This window comes from Oncorhynchus mykiss, chromosome 3 (assembly GCF_057628025.1).
Source record: "Oncorhynchus mykiss isolate SJ-2025 chromosome 3, ASM5762802v1, whole genome shotgun sequence".
Taxonomy (NCBI): Eukaryota; Metazoa; Chordata; class Actinopteri; order Salmoniformes; family Salmonidae; genus Oncorhynchus; species Oncorhynchus mykiss.
Window position 1 is genome coordinate 37,264,798 of NC_143024.1, and position 22,687 is coordinate 37,287,484.

General features: G+C 40.4%; 1 protein-coding gene across 2 annotated transcripts; it reads right to left on the reverse strand.

The window, feature by feature from the left end:
* On the reverse strand, window positions 1-10,451 carry ica1 (islet cell autoantigen 1). Of its 2 annotated transcripts, none has more exons than XM_021594577.3 (14): window positions 10,171-10,451; window positions 7,992-8,021; window positions 7,703-7,877; window positions 7,464-7,536; window positions 7,195-7,318; window positions 5,162-5,360; window positions 4,653-4,778; window positions 4,443-4,541; window positions 3,896-3,999; window positions 3,743-3,783; window positions 3,431-3,493; window positions 2,972-3,250; window positions 1,453-1,545; window positions 1-1,230 (listed from the first exon to the last, which is right to left on the reverse strand). In XM_021594577.3, the coding sequence occupies exons 2-14, from the start codon at window positions 8,006-8,008 to the stop codon at window positions 1,109-1,111; spliced, it is 1,515 nt and encodes a 504-aa protein (XP_021450252.1). In that variant the 5' UTR covers window positions 8,009-8,021; window positions 10,171-10,451; the 3' UTR covers window positions 1-1,108. The 2 variants fall into 2 exon arrangements, with proteins under 2 accessions (XP_021450252.1, XP_090085292.1); XM_090229166.1 differs by having other exon boundaries at window positions 7,992-9,082; window positions 10,171-10,312.
* Window positions 10,452-22,687: the final 12,236 nt, after the last annotated feature.

Consider the following 22,687-nt stretch of genomic DNA (forward strand, 5'->3'; position numbering starts at 1 on the left):
TAACAGGAATAAACAAGGCTTTTAATGTAAACAATGGCAATAGTTTAATTCTAATAAGTTAGTCTCATTTAGCACATTTTTACAGACAATCAAAATGCACACTTTTCAGCACTCCACAATTAAAATATAATTCTAATCATTTTGATTACAAGCTTAAAACCAGTCACCAATTACAACATATGTATTTTATGCAGGTTAGAATGTGTGTTATGCACATTTCCCACTCGTCCATAGGTTGCTCTCCAAGCAATAGAATACAGATTGTGTACTTGAAAGTGCAGCTAGTTAATAAATGTACACCTAGGCTGGGATGCAATCTGAGGCGTGTTATAGAACAGACTAAGGTCCTTTACGCTGGAGCCGACATGTGCAGTGGTTACCATGAATAGAATTTCCACAAACGTCTGAGAAAATGCCTTTTAAAAAGGTGCATTGTCAGCTGTCTAGTGCGCTGCTCTATAACACACCTTGAATATATTCCAGGCCCTAAAGAGTGTATCTAAAACAAATCAAATGTTAGATATGTTATTGTCAACAGTAACATATCGTGAGTACAACCACACAACTAAATAAGGAATACACAAAACATGCAATAAATGTATGATCGATCAGACAAAACTGATACATATTTTACCCTTTCATACTGTATACTGATTTTCCTATTGTTGAGATGGGTGTAAAGGCCTCATCATTGTCACCACCAGAAAGCTTACAGGTATACCCAAATGACAAGGCAATAATTCTGAAAAAGCTAATCATGAATCCTTCGTACATCCTTTGGTTGTTGAAAGCATCTACCCGCTCTGACAACTTAACTTATAAACATTAATAAATCATGTTAAACAGACACAAATAACATTTGTTTTCTTTTGGAATTCATGATTTCAAGCTCAATTGATTGATACCATTGAATACTTGTACAGTAAATGCCTCTAACAGCTGGTCCAGGGTAAAATTGTTGTTTAACTCAATGGTAAGGAGTAGGTCGGGGGTTGAGAAAGAGATGACCCTAGAACAGATGTTAACAGCAAAATAACCATGACCTTGTTGTGCATTATGCTAACTTATAGCGTAGGAGCTTGCCCTGGATGTGAATCAGGTCGCAGGTCTATGCGTTGTGAAGCTCATGCTCCTGCCCACTCCTGCCTACTGCATCTGGGTTCGACAGAGGGTCCAAGTCGGCGAACAGGTTGAACCAGGCTGAGAGGTCTTTGGCGGTCTCTGAAGTCTCTGCACAATCCGAACCAGAGGTAAAACATCTCACACAGTAAACTTGGATGTTGACTAGTAATGTCTTGTTTAATACGACTCAGACATTGTGCTATTTATACCCAACAAGTACTTCGAAAGCATTCAAACACAGGTTCTTGTTGGAAGCACAGCTTTTTTTTTTTTATGAGCTAAACCCTTACAATTATATTCATTGGTTTTACACATTTGGCCCAATCCTACCTCTCACTGCTGCTGGCCTAGAGGGGTTCTGATTGGCTCCAGATGATTGCGCTGTTGCCTGGGAGATGGGCTGTGGAATGCTCGTGGCCCAATCTGGAAGGGAGATGCAGATTTAGATCCATCTTGAGGGGATACACATCGTTGCTTGATCCAGGAGACAATAAATTACTTTCACACACAACTTTTGACTTTGTGCAATAGACAAGAATATTGCAATTATTGAACACTGCATGTCTTCACTAAATCTATGTTCTCCAAAATACAATTGTCAGTCCATAAACCATTTCAAAGGTCAAATAAGGGGTACTTATTTATATTTGTCCTGTTTCACGCATGTACAAGTATGTATGTACCCTTCACAAGTGTGGTGTGAAATGGAAATGTGTTTAGTAATACATGTAGATCCACATGAGGTTAAAAGATATTTCAGTGTGACTGTTCACTTCACTAGCCCCCATGTGAATATAGACAAACACAAAAACAGATGAGGGACTACTGTAGTAGTCACTGCCCAGACCCAGAGAGAAATGGAATGGAAAGAGATGAGTAATTAGCTATGGGTAAGCGAATCAAATAGCCAGTGTCAAATAGCCAGCTGTAAAAAAAAAAAAACATTTTAGGGCCACTTTCTCTGTGTGGAAATAGTTACTACACATGGTGAAAAAAGTACTTATTCAGAGAGAAGGGAAAAAAGAAAAAAAAACGGGCCAACTGCACAGCCCTAATTATGTCATTTCTGGGCTCATTCATAAAATCTAACCAACCACAGGGTTGAATTTAATTACGCTACTAACACAAATTGATTATTCAATTGTTTCATGCTTCATACTCTGGTCAGGGATTTCTCCATTTAATCAAGGATGATCTTTTACAGTGAGGGAAAAAGTATTTGATCCTCTGCTGATTTTGTATGTTTGCCCACTGACAAAGAAATGATCAGTCTATAATTTTAAATGGTAGGTCTCCAGACCTTAATCCCATAGAAAATCTGGAGGGAGCTGAAGGTTTGAGTTGCCAAATGTCAGCCTCGAAACCTTTGACTTGGAGAAGATCTGCAAAGACGAGTGGGACAAAATCCCTCCTGAGATGTGTGCAAACCTGGTGGCCAACTACAAGAAAGGTCTGACCTCTTGATTGCCAACAAGGGTTTTGCCACCAAGTCCTAAGTCATGTTTTGCAGAGGGGTCAAATACTTATTTCCCTCATTAAAATGCAAATCAATTTATAACATTTTTGACATGCGTTTTTCTGGATTTTGTTGTTGTTATTCTGTCTCTCACTGTTCAAATGAACCTACCATTAAAATTATAGACTGATCATTTCTTTGTCAGTGGGCAAACTTACAAAATCAGCAGGGGATCAAATAGTTTTCCCTCGCTGTACATGTTCTCTCTCCACAAAATCCTGTGTTTTTGAAGAACTACACGGTGATGCTTCACATGGTTTGTTTTTCAATTAAGAGCAATGCAATCTGACCAATGAATAAATATGCACAACAGTCTTGTATTTGACCTCTGACCTGAGAGAGAAGATTGGAGGTTGTTCCTGTTCTGGTCCAGGAGGTGAGATGGGAGGAAGATGGAGGAGTCTTCCTCCTGCTGGGGTTCCACTAGGCCCCCTCTACTAGTGGCTCCGCTCCCCTGGTCCCCCTTACCAAACACCTCCTGCCACTCCTGTGAGAACTCGCCCTCATCCAGAGACGTGCTGCCCAGAATCTCATTCAACAAGGCCATGCTGTCCCTCTCTCCACCCTCCTCCTGCTCCTGACGAGAGAAGGCTGAGAGAAGATCCTCAGGCCCTGGAATAACCAATCAAATACTGTGTTATTTAGAGGTGGGCAGTGGGCCTAATAACAGGTAGTTGATGATATGTTTTTGGGGGTAAAATAAGAAATAATTTTACATGATCTGTTCATATATTTTTCTCTATTAATTTAGGACACTAGGACACATGTTGAGGTGGTGCTTCTGTACATTACCTGTCATTTGTCTATTAAGGTCGATGTCTTCAAAGAATTGTCCAGAAGGTGTCTTGGTTTGAGCTGCACAGGATGATAATGAAAAGTGCATGGCTTAGATTCAATCAAATTTAGCGTTAACCCAGACTCCATGCAGCCAATGTGATAGGTATAATGCCGGCAACCGCTTGTGGATTTGACAGCTCTAACACAGTTCCACCTCAGACACTGTCAACACAACAGCTATGCGGGTGTTGGGAATCTGATTTCATCTAGCCTTAAATCCATCATTATAGAACAAGTGTGCATTACAATGGCACTATGGTTCTTTACCTTCTTCATTGGACTCTTCATTGGGATCTATTGAGATAAGTCTAAGGACAACAACAAAAAAACATGTTACATGTAGTGTACAGTATAGGATCCTGTGTAGCCTAATGTAAGACTTTAAATTCACTCTGTCATGTTGTATGGATTTCCACTTACTGGCCATCTGCAGTGTCCTCAAGATCTGTCTTTGTTTTGACTTTCTTCTCCCTCTTTTTCTTCGATCCCTGAGATGACAGTTTATCCATGGGGTCTTGGAGGCTCTGGAAGTAGAAGAATGACATACTGACAACGTCACAAGACATGACGCTGACAACGACACCTTGTGCTGTCATCTAAGTGAGGCCCTGTGGTGAAACACACAGTTCCTTCTTAATGTAAAGTACAACACTGTTTAGAGTATATCATAGACTATTCACAGATTCCAAAACCCTGACGAAGATGATACAGCTTAACAGAGGGAAATTGGCTCCAGAGTGGCGCAGCGGTCTAAGGCATTGCACCTCAGTGTTAGAGACGTCACTACAGACCCTGGTTCGATTCCAGGCTGTATCGCAACCGGCCGTGATTGGGAGTCCCATAGGGCGGTGCACAATTGGCCCAGCATCGTCCGGGGTAGGCAGTAATTGTAAATAAGAATTTGTTCTTAACTGAATTGCCTAGTTAAATAAAATGTGAAAACAGATATGATAGAGGCCTCCCTCACCTTGATTGTAGAGAACTCAAAATGCTGGCAGCCCTTAAAGCTCTCATGAATGGCAGCCATAGTGTGAGACGTCTTCTCCCAGAAGTGCAACAGGGTGGTCTGAAACACACAAATACATATTAGCACAAGGCTGTAGCCAACAATTACTATTATGCAATAATTATTATTTAACTTTCAGTGCATACACCACTCCTTGATATTCCGGTGTACCTGGTATGTGGTTAAAACATGAGAAAGCAGATTGCAGCGGCTGGCTCCTAATAAATCGACTTTTTGGCAGACATCATTCTTCAGTTTGTCAAAGCTTGTTTTAGTGGTTCGCACCTGCACTTGAACCTGAGGTGGAGAGAATAGATATTAAATATTGCCCAACTGAAGACAGGATCATAACTTAGGCACGTAACATTGCAGGGAATAATGATCATCACACATGAGAAAACACAGATGTTGCAAGTGCAACCAACGTCTTTCTCACTCACTCACACTCACACACACACACTCACACACACTCACACACAATTTTACAGTAAATTGCACCATCTAGTGGTAAATATAACAATTCCATTTTCGGTTTGATTCTATGAAATTTAGATGTAATTCTTCATACAGAAACAGGTACAAATGCTTAATCAATCTGGCCCACAGACTTCTTTGATACGGTTTAAACAGTCCTTCATCCTGATATGATTGAGACCAATATCTAAAGAGAGTATCCAAACCTTGCGGAATTTCTCCATCTGTTTGTGTGTGTCTGGATCGAGCTCCTGGGATACATCCTTCATCCAGAGCAGTGCTCCACGGTATTCCGTCCTGGACTGTTCCATGCGGTTCACCGTCAGCCAGGTGTCAGAGATGGCCCGGTATCGGAAAGTCTCCACCTCCTGGTAGAGGCGAGACAAAGGACTACGCAGAGACAGCCTGAGGGGGGCAAAAGACTCCTCAACAGAGAACAAATCCACTCATCCAAATGAAGTGCAGCTGACAACATGTGGATGAGTGAAGAGCAGCAGCTGGACAAAAATATACATTTAGAAAGAAGATGATTGTCTGTTCACCTTTTTTCTGCTCCTGAATCTTTTTGACTGGGTTATTGGTCACTAAAGCTTAAATATGGAACCGCAAAGAGTAAGTAAAAATTAACCTATGAACCATTACCGAAACAACGTGGATTACCATGGCACTCTCTCAATTATGAATCATCAGTTTCTATTCAAACACTCTGGATACAGTGTTGATACAGTACAGGCCTATGTCTGTCATAATACAAAGCTCTCTCTGTATGCCGATTTCCTTCTTGCCTCTACACAGCAGACTCCTAGCCTGTCCCTTAGGAGCCAATTGACGCAATTTTGCACCTCCTCTCTCTCTACACTGGTAGTCTATCTTCTCTGTAAGAGGGAGACTACCATCATAGGCAGCGTGAGTTTCAAGTTTGAGGAAGCTAATTCTCACCATAGAACTGTACCCTTTATAAATATAGCATTCCATGCATCACCACATTTGCAGACTTATGCAAGATAACCCACTATTCATAATGTGATGAGTAGATTGGATAGTCATGATTTAGGCCAATGATATAACTCAATCACTGTTTGCAAAAAAAGACTGGCTGCCTGCGTAGTGACGTAGAGCTGTAGGCTAGATCAGATATGTTTCTTCTTTCTTTGCACGGGAAAAATGTGGCCTTTAATAAACACATTTCATGAAATTCTACTACACTTTATATGACCGGAGACATAAGCAGAATCTTTTTTTATAAATACGACAAAAATTACAAGGTAGCCTACTTTGCTGAGAACGACAAACAGATCAATGAAAATGGTCTCCCCTTCTCCTAGGCCTAATATACGAGAAGGAGAGACACAAATACTTACAGTGTGACATCCATCTAACCCGGAAGAGGAAATGATTGTCCAAAAACAAACTTTCAAGTGGCACTGATCAGTGAACATGTGCACTCACTGGTGACATATAGCCGATGATCTCAGCTAGTGCCGATACGTTTGTTCTCTCAATTAAGTTGATAATTTTGATAACTAAAAGACAGTCTTTCCATTGTATTCTCTTTACAGCAATAGCCATTTGCTTTAAAAACTATGTTTTCCCACGATTGTATATTGAAATATTGCAATATGCCTGGCTGGGCCTCTACTTTTCACTGACAGTCGCAACTCAACAATCATCTATTTGGTATTTGCCGCACACGCTGCAGAAATTCCGACTGAAGGCAATGCAATTTAAAACAATCCACAGCTAATCTTTTTTATATATTTTTGTATTTAGAAGATGCTCTTATCCAAAGCGATTTACAGGTGCAATTAGGGTAAAGTGCCTTGCTCAAGGGTACTAAACACATTTTTCACCTAGTCGGCTCAAGGATTCAAACCAGCGACCTTTCAGTTACTGGCTCAACAATCTGCCACCCATTTTAAAGAAGCTAATGATCCTCTGTGGCCAAATCATGCTTTCTGGTGTAGTAGCCTATGTTGAAGGAGTAGGCTAATTAGGCTAGATAATTTTGGCAATTTAATTCCCTTAGCCTTATGGACACACCGCCTATAACTACTATCCTACATGACCGTCTCGCTACCCTAGTAGTCTGTCTCGTCTCCTCTGGTAGAGGGAGAGAGACTACTATCCTGCATGTCTGTCTCTCTAACTTGTAATGTGAGCCCCCTATCCTGTCTGTCTCTCGATCTACACTGCAATATCCAGTCTGTCTGTCCTCTGGTAGTGTGGTCCAGGTACAAACCTCTGCTGGGAGGAGAAGCAGAGGGCCTTCCCGGTAGCCTGCATGATCTTCCCAGCCCTGGTCCGGTCCTGGGAGCCCTGTGAGCGCAGGAACCGCCCCAACTCATTCTCCTCCTGGGATAGAACTGAAGAGGAGGGATAGAGCCACATGGTAGAACTCAGAGGATTGCACAGGGCTTCAGAATCCGGGTCCAGAAGAACCTTGGGTACCCAGATGTAACTGGGTCCGACATGGAAGCGGGTGCCAGATGTGAGGGTGAAAAGACTCACAGCAGATTCTTCTCTGGTACTGCTCGATCACCTTCAATAGCTCCATGCACGTTCTCTGGACAGAGTGAAACACCTACAATGCCATGGAAAAATGACTTATGCCAGTCAACAAATGTATGCATTTTATGCAAATCTTTAGTCTTTGGTAATTGGGAGCAACAGTTGTCTGTGTATCTATGACAATGTATTCATGACACAGTAACAAAACAGATTTGAAGCATTTGATCTGTGAAGCGAACCTCCAGTTTGCCATCCAGGTCTGCGTCTGACGCCACGACATGTTCGTCCTCTTTCTTTCCCGTGACCTTGATGATCTTCTGTTTGGTTTTCCAGTACTTTTGCTGGAACTTGTTCACAACAGATGAGTCTTGGCTTTCAATAAAGCGGTCAAAATACTCCCGGGAGTAGCCACCGCTGCAATGACATCCGAAACGGTCAAAGTCTTGTTACTTTATCAAAAATATGGCAAAAGAACAAATACATTTGTGATGTTAATTCAAATAATATGGTGAGTGTTTTTGTACTCACTAATTTCCCCTCTCCATTTTGTCAGGTTACCTGTAACATAGGTTACATGTTATGTCATGGCTTTGCAGGCCAACTTCAACTCCCTTCCCCAGGTAGGTTTAGACCAATGGTGTTGGCAATGGACTAAAACTGTATGAGTTTCTACCTGCCCATTGGTTGAGGTCAAATATTAAAACAGAGTTGACATCCAACACCATTATGAAAAGTGCACCTGCTGCCCTGCCTGTTATCCTAGACAGTCATTAGACGGTCCATTTATTAGCCCAATCCTTATGTTATTTTCATGCATGAATGGATTTTATTTATAGAGATATATATATATATATATAACCGTTCAAAAATGTAGGGTCACTTAGAAATGTCCTTGTTTTTGAAAGAAAAGCACATTTTTGTCCATTAAAATAACATCAAATTGATCATTTTCATTTATTTATCCGTTATTTTACCAGGTAAGTTGACCCGAGAATACATTCTCATTTGCAGCAACGACCTGGGGAATAGTTACAGGGGAGAGGAGGGGGGTTAATGAGCCAATTGTAAACTGAAAATCATAAATACAGTGTAGACGTGGTTAATGTTGTAAATGACTATTGTAGCTGGAAATGTCAGATTTTTTAATGGAATATCTATATAGATGTACAGAGACCCATTATCGGCAACCATCACTCCTGTGTTCCAATGGCACATTGTGTTAGCTAATCCAAGTTTAGCATTTTAAAAAGGCAATTGATCAGTAGAAAACCCTTTTTCAATTATGTTAGCACAGCTGAAAACTGCTCTGATTAAAGAAGCAATAAAACTGGCCTTCTTTAGACTAGTTGAGTATCTGGGACATCAGCATTTGTGGGTTTGATTACAGGATCAAAATGTCCAGAAACTTCCTAGAAGGCCAGCATCCTGGAGTCGCCTTTTCACTGTTGACGTTGAGGCTGGTGTTTGGCAGGTACAATTTAATGAAGCTGCAAGGTTGAGGACTTGTGAGGCGTCCGTTTCTCCAATTGGACACACTAATGTACTTGTCCTCTTATTCAGTTGTGCACCGGGGCCTCCCACTCCTCTTTCTATTCTGGTTAGAGACAGTTTACGCTGTTCTGTGTAGGGAGTAGAACACAACGTTATACGAGATCTTCAGTTTCTTGGTCATTTCTCACATGGAATAGCCTTCATTTCTCAGAACAAGAATAAACTGATGCGTTTCAGAAGAAAGTTATTTATTTCTGGCCATTTTGAGCTTGTAATTGAACCCACAAATGCTGATGCTAAAGATATTCAACTAGTCTAAAGAAGGCCAGTTGTATTGCTTATTTAAATCAGAACAGTTTTCAGCTGTGCTAACATAATTGCAAAAGGGTTTTCTAATGATCAATTAGCCTTTTAAAATGATAAACTTGGATTAGCTAACACAATGTGCCATTGGAACACAGGAGATATGGTTGCTGATAATGGGCCTCTAGGCCTATGTAGATATTCCATTTTTAAAAAAAGTTTTTCTTTAAGCCGTTTCCAGCTACAATAGTAATTTACAACATAAACAATGTCTACACTGTATTTCTGATCAATTTTGTTATTTTAATGGACAAAAAAATGCTTTTCTTTCAAAAACAAGGACCCCAAACTTTTGAAAGGTAGCGTACCTTAACAAAAAAAGTATATAAAATCTATCATGTTTGGGGACTCATTATCTTGGTCGATACAGTTGAAAACAAAAAATGAATTATTCATTGCGAAATAGGTAGGCTATATATATATTTTTTTAGATATTCAATAACCTTTAACCAAATTAACAAGGCTCAACCTATCACGCTAGTCTAGTCTGTTGGCTAACAGTCCACACCCGAAAGGGCCTGGCAATACTCTGTCACGATTCAGCAGCCTCTGATAATAAGGTGCCTGGTTTTAGGCCTCTCGCTGAGAAGGCAAGCACGCACCTTGTTCAATACATTATCATCGGATAGCCAAGGATAATGCCATAGCATAAGACTTATAATAAGATGATTCCTGCATGTGAGTGAATTAATGTAATGTTCGGCTTTATTCGGCCGCAGTACCAGAATAAACACAGAACGCTTCACATCATCAGCGTATGTTAACCAGACTGCCCTCTCCATATTCTTGTAGCCGCCAATAAACACCTATTGACCAAAGCAATTCATTTACATTGAAAATCAAGATCACATACCTTGCTGTGTTGATAGCCTACCATTCAGCTATAGACAACGTACATACATGTATTCTACTATTATTGACTGTAGGCTACACAGCGTAACCAGCTGCTCATTCTGTTGAATACAATCCTTGCGCAGAATGGTCGATGACGTCATGTAACAACGCACCAAACTTGCTCCCATAAAAAAGGGTGCAGTCGCGTTTGTTCATCAAATATTTGCGATTAGCAAATAAAGCTGCAGAATATCCTCCCTGAGTTACATAAGTGTTCGTCGTGAAAAAAAAACATGTTACAAATAATTTTTGGGGAAAAAAATTGTATAAATGTTTTATTGTAGGCCTATGTGAACTGTAGTGGCCTTAATAAGGACTCGGTTGATAGTAAATATGAAAAATGACATTAAATGGGGATAGTAGGTAAAAAATAGCGCATCTTGATGTCCACTGCAGAGGACATTTACTAACAAGCTTCTATTTAATGTGAAAAAATAATAATATTACACTGCTCTGAAAATTCACCTAACTATTCTTGAGATATGTACCTGTTAAGCTCTGTTTATACCTGGTTCTAACTTGCATCCTTTGTCTTGTCCACATTCTGATTGTGCCCTCATCTTCAGACAGGTGTAGACGACTACAAGATGCATTGTGATCTGATTGTGATCGGACCTTGCAGACCTCGGTTGTAGTCAGGCACGCATTGGTCGCGATCCCCTGCTCAGACTTTGCATGGGCATCAACCAATGGTTGTGTGACACGTCATCGACTGACAGATTGCTATAACATATGATCTTATAGCATGTATTATAGCAGATACCTAAAATACATATTCTGTCGTTGTAAGATCTGGCAGCAGTCAGCAACGCCTGAGGATATGGACAGTGAAACCATTTAAATCATCATGATTGACTTATGACATCAATATATATATTTTTATTTAACTAGGCAAGTCAGTTAAGAACACATTCTTATTTTCAATGACATCCTAGGAACAGTGGGTTAACCAGCACCTCCCCAGCCAAATATTTTTTATATAGGGAGGGACCAGGGAATCTGGTCACAATGTGGACACAGTGGACTGATAAGAGACACATTTTAATACCACCTGTATACCCCAGGAGGTTGGTGGAACCTTCATTTGGGAGGACAGCTCTTGGTAATGGCTTGAGCTGAGTAGGTGGAATGGTAGCAAATACATCAAACACATGGTTCCCATGTGTTTGATATCATTCCATTTGCTCTGGTCCACCCATTATTATGAGCCGTCCTCCCCTCAGTAGCCTCCACTGTAGTAAACATATTTCTGAAAATGTGGGCACAATCAGAATGTGAACAAGATCAGGGGTTGGATTCACAAAACATTACTTACGAAAAAACTTAAGAAGCTGCATAAGACAAAAAATTACTTCTTAAGATAGTTTGGAAATGCAATTCCTCAAAATGTTCTTAGGAATTCGTAGTTTTCTTAGGATCTTTGTAAATATCTTCTTATGTGGCATTTACATTTGTTACGTGCTTGAAACTAATAAATAAGCCTATGCGACAGGGATGATAGGATTTGGCCAACTATAATAAAGTGTTGATATTGTAACGAAACAGCAGGTAGCAGGCCTCGAACCCTCGACCTTCGAGGTCCGGCGCGCTATCGACTGTGCCGCAAAAGCATGCTCATGCGTGATCGATTTCTGCGCTTATAAACCCAGGGTCGTTACAATATTTACATTTGATTACATTTATTTTTTTTGCTTTATGTCTCGTTGGCTCGCGAACCCTTTATATACACACACACACACACACACACACACACACACACACACACACACACACACACACACACACACACACACAAATGTTATTTTTCACATATTATAGCCAGACTAACGTTAGCTACTGTACATCAAAATAAAAAATGGTTAATCAAGGAAAGCGCAATAAAAACTTCATCAAACAATAGCTTGAATTGATGGTGGAGGAAATAGCAGCCAGGAAATGGTTGCTGTTGGAGAGACTTGATAACTGCGGGGTCACTGCAGACACCTAAAAGAGAGGATGGGCGAGAGTGGCCGAGTCTGTCTCTGCCATCGGGGGTATGGCAAAGGACAGTGACGCCGTAAAAAATAAGTGGTCCGACATCAAGTCGGCTGCTAAGAAGGGAGCTGAGAGACCGGGTAATATCCTTCCTGTTTGGCCCTGTCCGGGGGTGTCCTCGGATGGGGCCACAGTGTCTCCTGACTCCTCCTGTCTCAGCCTCCAGTATTTATGCTGCAGTAGTTTATGTGTCGGGGGGCTAGGGTCAGTTTGTAATATCTGGAGTACTTTTCCTGTCCTATTCGGTTCGGTGTCCTGTGTGAATTTAAGTGTGCTCTCTCTAATTCTCTCTTTCTCTCTTTCTTTCTCTCTCTCGGAGAACCTGAGCCCTAGGACCATGCCTCAGGACTACCTGACATGATGACTCCTTGCTGTCCCCAGTCCACCTGGCCGTGCTGCTGCTCCAGTTTCAACTGTTCTGCCTTATTATTATTGGACCATGCTGGTCATTTATGAACATTTGAACATCTTGGCCATGTTTTGTTATAATCTCCACATGGCACAGCCAGAAGAGGACTGGCCACCCCACATAGCCTGGTTCCTCTCTAGGTTTCTTCCTAGGTTTCGGCCTTTCTAGGGAGTTTTTCCTAGCCACCGTGCTTCTACACCTGCATTGCTTGCTGTTTGGGGTTTTAGACTGGGTTTCTGTACAGCACTGTGAGATATCAGCTGATGTACGAAGGGCTATATAAATACATTTGATTTGATTTGATTTAATGTGGACCAGCTGGAGGAGAAGGTGTCGTCCATGATAGGAGAGATGGTGGAAGAGGGACTGCGCAACCGGTAAGTTAGGTAATGTTAGCTGCCTTACAGGCTGACCACACCGCTCGCATTGCGTGCGTGTTCGTTGCAAAATGAATGTAGAAATGTATGTTATTCAATTATTTCACCCATACTGCTAGCGCTCCAACGAGCAATAGAAATCAGTTCTATTTCTGACGCAGATCGCGCTGCAAGTCCTGCCTCTCCCATCTCCTCATTGGTTTAAAGAAGCAGTTACCCACATGCCATCTCCTCATTGGTTTTACCCACGTGGGTGACTGAAAGAGAACGTGGCGGTAATCGCAATATAAAGAGAGATGACTAGAAACGATTGAGTTGACTGTTTTATGTGTGGATTAATTGGCGGATTAGAGGACCTTGTGTATTTCAGGTAAAATAACAACTCAATGTTTATATCCCAGGACAACAGCAACAGCAAGCTAGCTAAATAGGACAAATTAGCTAGCAAGTGCAAGCTAACTAGCTAAATTGCCATAAATGTTTAATGCTTTTCGACCTGTCCCCCAAATTAATATAATTGTTTCATTATAGCCGACGTTATCGTTAGCTAAGTTAGCCAAGTTCTTTTTCGCAAATTGACGAGATAACGCTAGCTATTTAACACTTCTAGAATATTGTAATATATTGTTAATTACTAGCTAGCTAGATAATGCACGTGTAATTTGTTTTCTTGCTGTATTTAAATATCCGGTAGCCAACTGTGTCTGTGGCGCAAGAAAACGTTAATGTTAACAAAAATATCCATTCGTCTCAAGACAAGGGTTTAGCTGTCCTAAAGTGAAGTACATTTCCAAGAATAAATCCTAAAGCATTATTTTCAAGAATCGCATTTCTTAACTTTTTTCTTAGGAATAGCAACTTTGCTTAACTTTCTTCTTAAGTCTAGTTAAGGAAAAAACGGCAGTTAAGAAGACATTGTGAATCCGGCCCCAGGACAAATGAGCATTACAGCACCAGGTAATTACACAATTACAAACACTTACCATAAGGTGTGCTAATTGTGCTGGTAGCCGTAATGATGAAAGAAATAAGAAATGATTAAGGTGACACCCCCACACATGTGATATCATTGAAAAGCCTAAAATGTCCTCTCAAAGGTAAACCAGGACATAACACAATGGCATGTATGGCCTTAGAGTTATGGAACAAATATGAATGTCCATTAGAGAGGACAAAAATGAATTGTTGGGTCTCAGGAGGATATGACATTATGTTCTTATGATGAATTGATTAACAAATAAATACAAAATATAGTCAAGGGACAGCCCTTTGAAAGAGAGGGAGAGAGCGAGCGAGAGAGAGATATGAAGAATGCAAAAACCTTGGAAAGAAATTGAGAAACCTATCCAGCCAAAAACACAGAGACCCAGAAAACCTTAACTAATGCCTTTACTACTGGGAAACACTGAAACAGTACATAAGTACCCTAAGAAAAAATAAGGAACAACATGTCAGAAAACAGCTCAATGTGATTGAAGAATGCATAGAGTCAAATCACTTCTGGGAGCACTAAACAAACAGCACAAAGAGCTATCTATCCAAAACCACTTCTCTAACCTTTTCATCATATAACAAAGAACCAAGAACAAAAACATGATCATTTAGAAAACTTCAGCTATTAAATACCACCAATTACATTGTATGAGCTACAGGACAAAATACAAACCCTCCATCCCAAAAAGGCCTGTGGTGTTGATGGTATACTAAAGGAAATAATAAAATATGCAGACCATACATTCAAATGGGCTATTCTTAAACTCTTCAAAATGATCCTCAGCTCTGGTATCTTCCCCACTATTTGGAACCAACATCTGGTCACCTCAATCCACAGAAGTGGAGACAAATTTGACCCCAATAATTACTGTGGAATCTGTGTCAGGAAAAATCCTCAGCCGACTCCAACATTCAATGTTCTGAGCAAATGTCAAATTGGCTTCTTACCAAAATATCGTACAACCAATCACGCATACACTTATTGACAAACAAACAAAACAAAAGCCTTCTCATGCTTTGTTGATTTCAACAAAGCTTTTGACAAAATTTGGCATGATGGTCTGCTATACACATTGACGGAAAGCAGTGTTGGGGGAAAAACATATGACATTATAAAATCAATGTGCACAAACAACAAGCGTGCAGTTGAAATTGGCAATAAACACACATATTTCTTTCCTCTGGGCTGTGGGTGAGACAAGATTGCAGCTTGAGCTCCATTTTCTTCAACATACTATATACAGTATATCAACAAATTGGCGAAGGCACTAGAAATGTCTGCAGCACCCGGCCTCACCCTACTGAACTCGGAAATCAAATGTTTGCTGATGATCTGGTGCTTCTGTCCCCAACCAAGGAGGACTTACAGCAGCACCTAGATCTGCTGCACAGATTCTGTCAGACCAGGGCCCTGACAGTGAATGTCAGTAAGACAAAAAGAATGGTGTTCCAAAAAAGATCCAGTTGCCAGGACAACAAATACATATTCTATCTAGACACCGTTGCCCTTGAGCACACAAATCATTTTACCTACTGTACCTTGGCCTATGTATCACCAACACAGGTAACTTCCACAAGGCTGTGAACGATCTGAGAGACAAGGCAAGAAGGGCCTTCTATGCCATCAAAAGGAACATAAAACTCAACATCCGTATCAGGATCAGGCAAAAAATACTTCAATCTCGACTTTGTTTCGGGTCTAACAAAACTTGTGCCATTACATCCTCCAAACACCGGCTTCTCGTGCATTATCACTTAAATAGAATGCCTCTATGGTTGTAAGTTCTGGGGTCCACTCACCAACCAATAATTCACAAAATGGGACAAACACCTAATTGAGACTGCCTGCAGAATTCTGCAAAAATATACTTTGTGTACAATTCAAAACCCCAACCAATGCATGTAGACTTAGGACTATACCTGCTACTTATCAAAATACAGAAAAGAGCTGTTAAATTCTACAACCACCTAAAAGGAAGCGATGCCCACACATTCCACCACAAATCACTCACTTACAGATAGATGAACCTAGAGAAGAGTACCCACAGCCAACAGGGGCTCTGTTCACAAACACAAACAGACCACAGAGCCCCAGGAAAGCAACACATTTAGACCCAACCAAATTGTGATAAAGGAAAAAGATAACTATTTGACACACTGGAAAGAATCAACCAAAAAACAGAGCAAAATGGAATGCTATCTGGCCTTAAACAGAGAGTACACAGTGGCACCTGACCACTGTGACTGACCCTAAATGTTGACAATCCTTGACTATGTACAGACTCAGTGAGCATAGCCTTGCTATTGAGAGAGGACACCATAGGCAGACCTCACTCTCAAGAGAAGACAGGATATGTGCCCACTGTCCAGAAAATTAGGTGGAAACTGAGCTGTACTTCCTAACCTCCTGCCAAAGGTATGACCATATTAGAGACACATTTCCCACAAAGAATTTGAAATCAAATCAAGCTTTGCTCAACTCCCAATATCTATTAGGTGAACTATCGCAATGTGCAATCACAGCAGCAAGATTTGTGTCCAGTTGCCACAAGAAAAGAGCAACCAGTGGAGCACAAACAACATTGTAAATACTTATTTATCTCCGCCCCACTATTCGTACTACAACTATTAAAACCAAATGCATGCTTTTCAACCGTTCGCTGCCTGCACCCGCACGCCTGACCAGCATCACCACCCTGGATGGTTCCGACCTTGAATATGTGGACATCTATAAGTACCTAGGTGTCTGGCTAGACTCTAAACTCTCCTTCCAGACCCATATCAAACATCTCCAATCGAAAATCAAATCAAGAGTCGGCTTTCTATTCCGCAACAAAGCCTCCTTCACTCACGCCGCCAAACTTACCCTAGTAAAACTGACTATCCTACCGATCCTCGACTTCGGCGATGTCATCTACAAAATTGCTTCCAACACTCTACTCAGCAAACTGGATGTAGTTTATCACAGTGCCATCCGTTTTGTCACTAAAGCACCTTATACCACCCACCACTGCGACTTGTATGCTCTAGTCGGCTGGCCCTCGCTACATATTCGTTGCCAGACCCACTGGCTCCAGGTCATCTACAAGTCCATGCTAGGTAAAGCTCCGCCTTATCTCAGTTCACTGGTTACGATGGCAACACCCATCCGTAGCACGCGCTCCAGCAGGTGTATCTCACTGATCATCCCTAAAGCCAACACCTCATTTGGCCGCCTTTCGTTCCAGTTCTCTGCTGCCTGTGACTGGAACGAATTGCAAAAATCGCTGAAGTTGGAGACTTTTATCTCCCTCACCAACTTCAAACATCTGCCATCTGAGCAGCTAACCGATCGCTGCAGCTGCAGCTGTAAATAGCCCACCCATTTTCACCTACCTCATCCCCCATACTGTTTTTATTTATTTATTTTTCTGCTGCTCCAATATCTCTACCTGTTCATAACCATCTGATCATTTATCACTCCAGTGTTAATCTGCATAATTGTAATTATTTGCCTACCTTCTCATGCCTTTTGCACACAATGTATATATAGACTCCCCTTTTTTCTACTGTGTTAATTGTTTACTCCATGTGTAACTCTGTGTTGTCTGTTCACACTGCTATGCCTTATCTTGGCCAGGTCGCAGTTGCAAATGAGAACTTGTTCTCAACTAGCCTACCTGGTTAAATAAAGGTGAAATAAAAAAAAATAAAAAAATAAAATATTTGCACATTGTTAAAAACTCTGTGCATAGCTGATAATGTAACGCTTGAAATGTATTTGTCTTTTAGAAATGATTTTGAGTGCAATTTACTGTTCATTTCTAATTGTTTTTTGTTGATGTTGTTAAATTAGTTTCTTCTCACTTGTGTTTATTGTTTATTTCACTTGCTCTGGCAATGTATACATAACCAATAAAGAAGCCCCATTGAATCGAGAGGGAGAGGAGAGAGAAGGTAGAGAGAGACAATTGTAACAGAATGTGTCTTTGAATTACTAGCGCATAATGTTTTCATAATAAAGACACATTTGTAAGAGGCAACATCTGTACTGCAATGACGTGGTTTCCATCAGCATACATTGACCAACTATGGACTATCAAGGAAATTAATAGCACATATGCTGCAGTGACAGTTACAACCATAGGATGGCAGCAAAACATCAAGGAATTGAGAACGAATTGTCCCTCCCTTTCCATTGAAGCACTGACCTATAGATGTCTCATCATGACAGAAGTCCATTCAAGTATAGTTCCTTACATTGCATACTATTATGGAGATGATGCCTCATCAATTCAATGATAAAGATAAAGATACAATGAATAAAAATTTGTTGAATCATCATTGTGAGTTTCAACATCATAGGCCTACCAAAAGGCTGATGACTGAACCAAATAACCTTTATTCATGTCTATCTATGCAATGTATCTTTGTGTGTATCTATATCTATGCAATCAATCAATGTGTGTATCTATATCAATGCAATCTATCTTTGTGTGTATCTTGTGGTGGAATTATTGTAATCAAAAGGATAAACTTTTAGATTTCTTCAAAACAATCAAACTTTATTATTTAATTAGTGCAGTAATGGAGCTGGTTGGTAATCACCCCTGGAGGTGATCACTGAGAACTCAACCAGCTGGTTTGAGCCACAGTATTATTATAGCAAAGTCCATCCTCCTTCAGTCTACATGACAAACAACAGATGCATGGAATGGATCACAAGGTTAAAATTTGTGTGAAAGATACTTTTTGTTCACAGTAGACGGTATCTGCTGTAAAAACAGTTCTTATTGTGTAAAGACCAATGTCTGGCCCCCCAACTCCATACTGGAGCCATCTCCCCCTGGTACCCCAGTACAGAAACATTAACTCATGCTCTGGAATGCGGTATCACCCATCCTCAGTAGAACACACACAGATGAGCGTTCTACCAACCCCTTATTCTGTTGCATAAAACAGCCATTTGATGTAATAACAGCATTATAACATAATTTTGTAATTTCCACAATCTACACTACCGGTAATACGTTTTAGAACACCTACTCATTCAAGGGTCTTTCTTTATTTGTACTATTTTCAACGTTGTAGAATAATAGTGAAGACATCCAAACTATGAAATAACACATATGGAATCATGTAGTAATGAAAAAAGTGTTCTATATTGTTATATATTATACATTATATTTTTATATTTGAGATTTGAGATTTGAGATTCTTCAAATAGCCACACTTTGCTTGATGACAGCTTTGCACACTCTTGGTATTCTCTCAACCAGCTTCATCTGGAATGCTTTTCCAACAGTCTTGAAGGAGTTCCCACATATGCTGAGCACTTGTTGGCTGCTTTTCCTTCACTCAGTGGTCCGACTCATCCCAAACCAGAGATCATCTGTCCACCCACACCGTGTCACACAAAGACATTGCGTTTGGAACCAAAAATCTCCAATTTGGACTCCAGACCAAAGGACACATTTCCATCGGTCTAATGTCCATTGCTCGTGTTTCTAGGCCCAAACAAGTCTCTTCTTCTTATTGGTGTCCTTTAGTAGTGGTTTCTTTGCAGCAAATCAACCATGAAGGCCTGATTCACACAGTTTCCTCTGAACAGTTGACGTTGAAATGTGTCTGTTACTTAAACTCAGTGAAGCATTTTTTTGGGCTGGTAACTCTAATGAACTTATCCTCTGCAGCAGAGGTAACTCTGTGTCTTCCATTCCTGAGGCAGTCCATATGAGAGGCAGTTTCATCATAACGCTTGACGTTTTTTGCGATGCACTTGAAAAAACGTTCAAAGTTATGTAAACTTTCCGTATTGACTGACCTTCATGTCTTAAAGTAATGATGGACTGTCGTTTCGCTTTGCTTATTTGAGCTGTTCTTGCCATAATATGGACTTGATCTTTTACCTAATAGGGATATCTTCTGTATACCATCCCTACCTTGTCACAACACAACTGATTGGCTCAAACGCATTAAGAAGGAAAGAAATTCCACAAATTAACTTTTAGTTGAAATGCATTCCAGGTGACTCCCTCATGAAACTGGGTGAGAGAATGCCAAGAGTGTGCAAAGCTGTCATAAAGGCAAAGGGTAGCTATTTGAAGAGTCTCAAATATAAAATAATGTTTTGATTTGTTTAACACTCCTGGTTACTACATGATTCCATATGTGTTTTTTCATAGTTTTTATGTCTTCACTATTATTCTACAACGTAGAAATAGTAAAAATAAAGAAAAACCCTTGAATGAGTAGGTGTTCTAAAACTTATGACCGGATTTGTATACAAATCTGATGTATCTTTGTGTGTATCTATATCTATGTAATCTATCTTTGTTTGTATTGTTTTTTTAAACTGGCAAATAAAATCAATCAATCAATTATCCATGGATTTATAACAATTATATGTGTTTAATCACTTATTTGTATTTATGTAGAGGTCATTCTCATTAAATATGCAAAAACATTTTGTCATGTGAATCTGTGGAAAGTATAATCTACGAACACAGAACCAAATCTACCTAAAGCACTACTCTGCCATACTCTTCACACAAATCATAACATGTCTCCTTTCCACTTCATTTAAACTTGCCTTTTCTCTGAGAAGTTCATATCTTGACCTCTGACTTCACTGGAGGGCTCTACGCCAGGCTAGGGCTAATGTAGTAGTGTCTCATTTGAATCTTGATCTCCATCATTTCCATACTTACTGATGTCCTCCACCCTATCGGTTCCCCCAACTGGTCTTATCTCAACGTCCTGGATCTTATCAAACCAATTTGGTTCTACTTAAGCGACACAAGAAAATGGAACATCTTAAAATAGTTTTTTTGTTGGCAATACAATTCAATCAGGATAGACTCACAGAGAAAGGTTATCAATTTATGAAGATCTCAATCAGACCGGAGGCTACCTAACTGATTGTTTCTTTCTGTCTGACAAGTGCCATTCTCCTACTGCAGCTTGTGTCCCCACACTTGAGGATAATCTCCATTAATATCTTGTCTTCCTTGTCACAGTCTTGTTCTTTGTTAAAATACTTCCCTCTACCCTCTCAGTCTCTGCTACATTAGCAAATGTCACAATTAACGACTAATTGAGCAAATTGGGTTGTGTCTGCAATCAACAAACGGCGTATTATTTCCCAGTACACTGGGTCAACATGAAAATGAAAAAATATGTTTGTCACTATAGTGGTTTCCACTCCTCCAGATCCCCTGACCCCCAAATGGACTATTCCTGCCTTGATAGGTCACAAACAATTGCCCAATTGACTTTTCTCTCCAGTTAAGCTTGATGATAAGGAACCATGGCATTTACTGAGAACCATAATGCACTGCTCTTATCTCTGTATCTGCTGTACAGTAAACCTATGTCTGGATTTTATGGGAAACAATTCTAGATTGTTCATGTAGATTGGTCGTTTTTATTAATCCATAGGTTGGGAGTCACAAATTCCACTCTCAATCCTTCTCATGATGGACCTAGGCTTTATACCAGGTTAAAATGATACAAATGAGATGTATAAAAACCTAGGTCCATATTTTACACAGCATACTTGACCACAAAACTCCTCCTGACCATTCTTATAAGGATTAGGTGCATTTTACCAGCCTTGTATCTCGACTCCTACAGATGGAGAGAGAAGACCTGATAAAGGCTTTATGCCAAAACCCAGTGCTTTCCCAACATGTCTTTCTCTCTAGAGTAATGACCAGTTAAACCCTTTTTTTAACCTAAACGTCTCTGCCCGTCTCTGTTGCAAAGTAGTGTCTGTTTCTCTCTACCTTTCCTCAGTTTGTCACTAGAACATGATCCAGATTCCAAGCTGAACTCCTCGGTGCCCAGTCATGATTCATCACTTCTTCTGCTTGTGTTTGAAGATTAGTCTGTAGCACAGATACATCCTCACTGGGCATCCAGGCAGCTTAGAGGCCAAAATCCATAATCCCTTCCCCTTCATGGGAATTGTCCATGCACTTTACTACACTGCAATACGGTCCCATTTTCAGCAGGCTTTCAAGTCCCAGCCACACACAACCAGTGATGTGTATGTTGTGTGTTTCACCAAGTGTTGATTTTGAGCGTTAGATTGAGATATTGTATTTTGGATCCCCTACTTATCAACAGTTAATGCTTGTCAGTTACTCTTTGAATAGCTGTGACAAGCACTCTTAATGTTCAAACTACTCAAGAATATTTGCTTTTAATAGGTCGAATGACATTGAAATCAAGTCTTGTCATAGTTTCTCTGAATTTCACTGTACAACAAATAGCATAAGCCTTTGTCAGGGAAAGTAAAGCCCTATATGTTTATGCCAGTGCCTGGCTAGTTCCATCCCCACACTGTTTGGCATGCTATGTGGCACTGAGGGCAGAATTCCCGTCACTGTGTTGGCACAGAGTTTGACTCATTCAAGGTTGAGCCTTGATTTAATGGTGATGCATTTTTTTAAGTGCATCATCTCTCTCTCTCTGCGTAGCACCTAGTTCATCTCTGTCACAAACATTGCCTTTCCATCTCACCTTTAGCGGTAGAGGTAGGAGGAGTGGTTCTAGAGATATAAATCAATTGAAAACTAACCCCCAGCTCAAAAACATGCCAACCCTGATTGTTTCATTGGCAGAATATCCAAGGCGGGGTAGCAGCAGAGCAGGCCAAAGTAAACATGGAACTTTATACA

Coding starts and splice junctions, on each gene's coding strand:
- ica1 (XM_021594577.3), bottom strand. Junction 4,000..4,442: donor TTGAGTTCTCTACAATCAAG/GTGAGGGAGGCC, acceptor TTCTACTTCCAG/AGCCTCCAAGACCCCATGGA. Junction 3,784..3,895: donor GAGGACACTGCAGATGGCCA/GTAAGTGGAAAT, acceptor TGTTGTCCTTAG/ACTTATCTCAATAGATCCCA.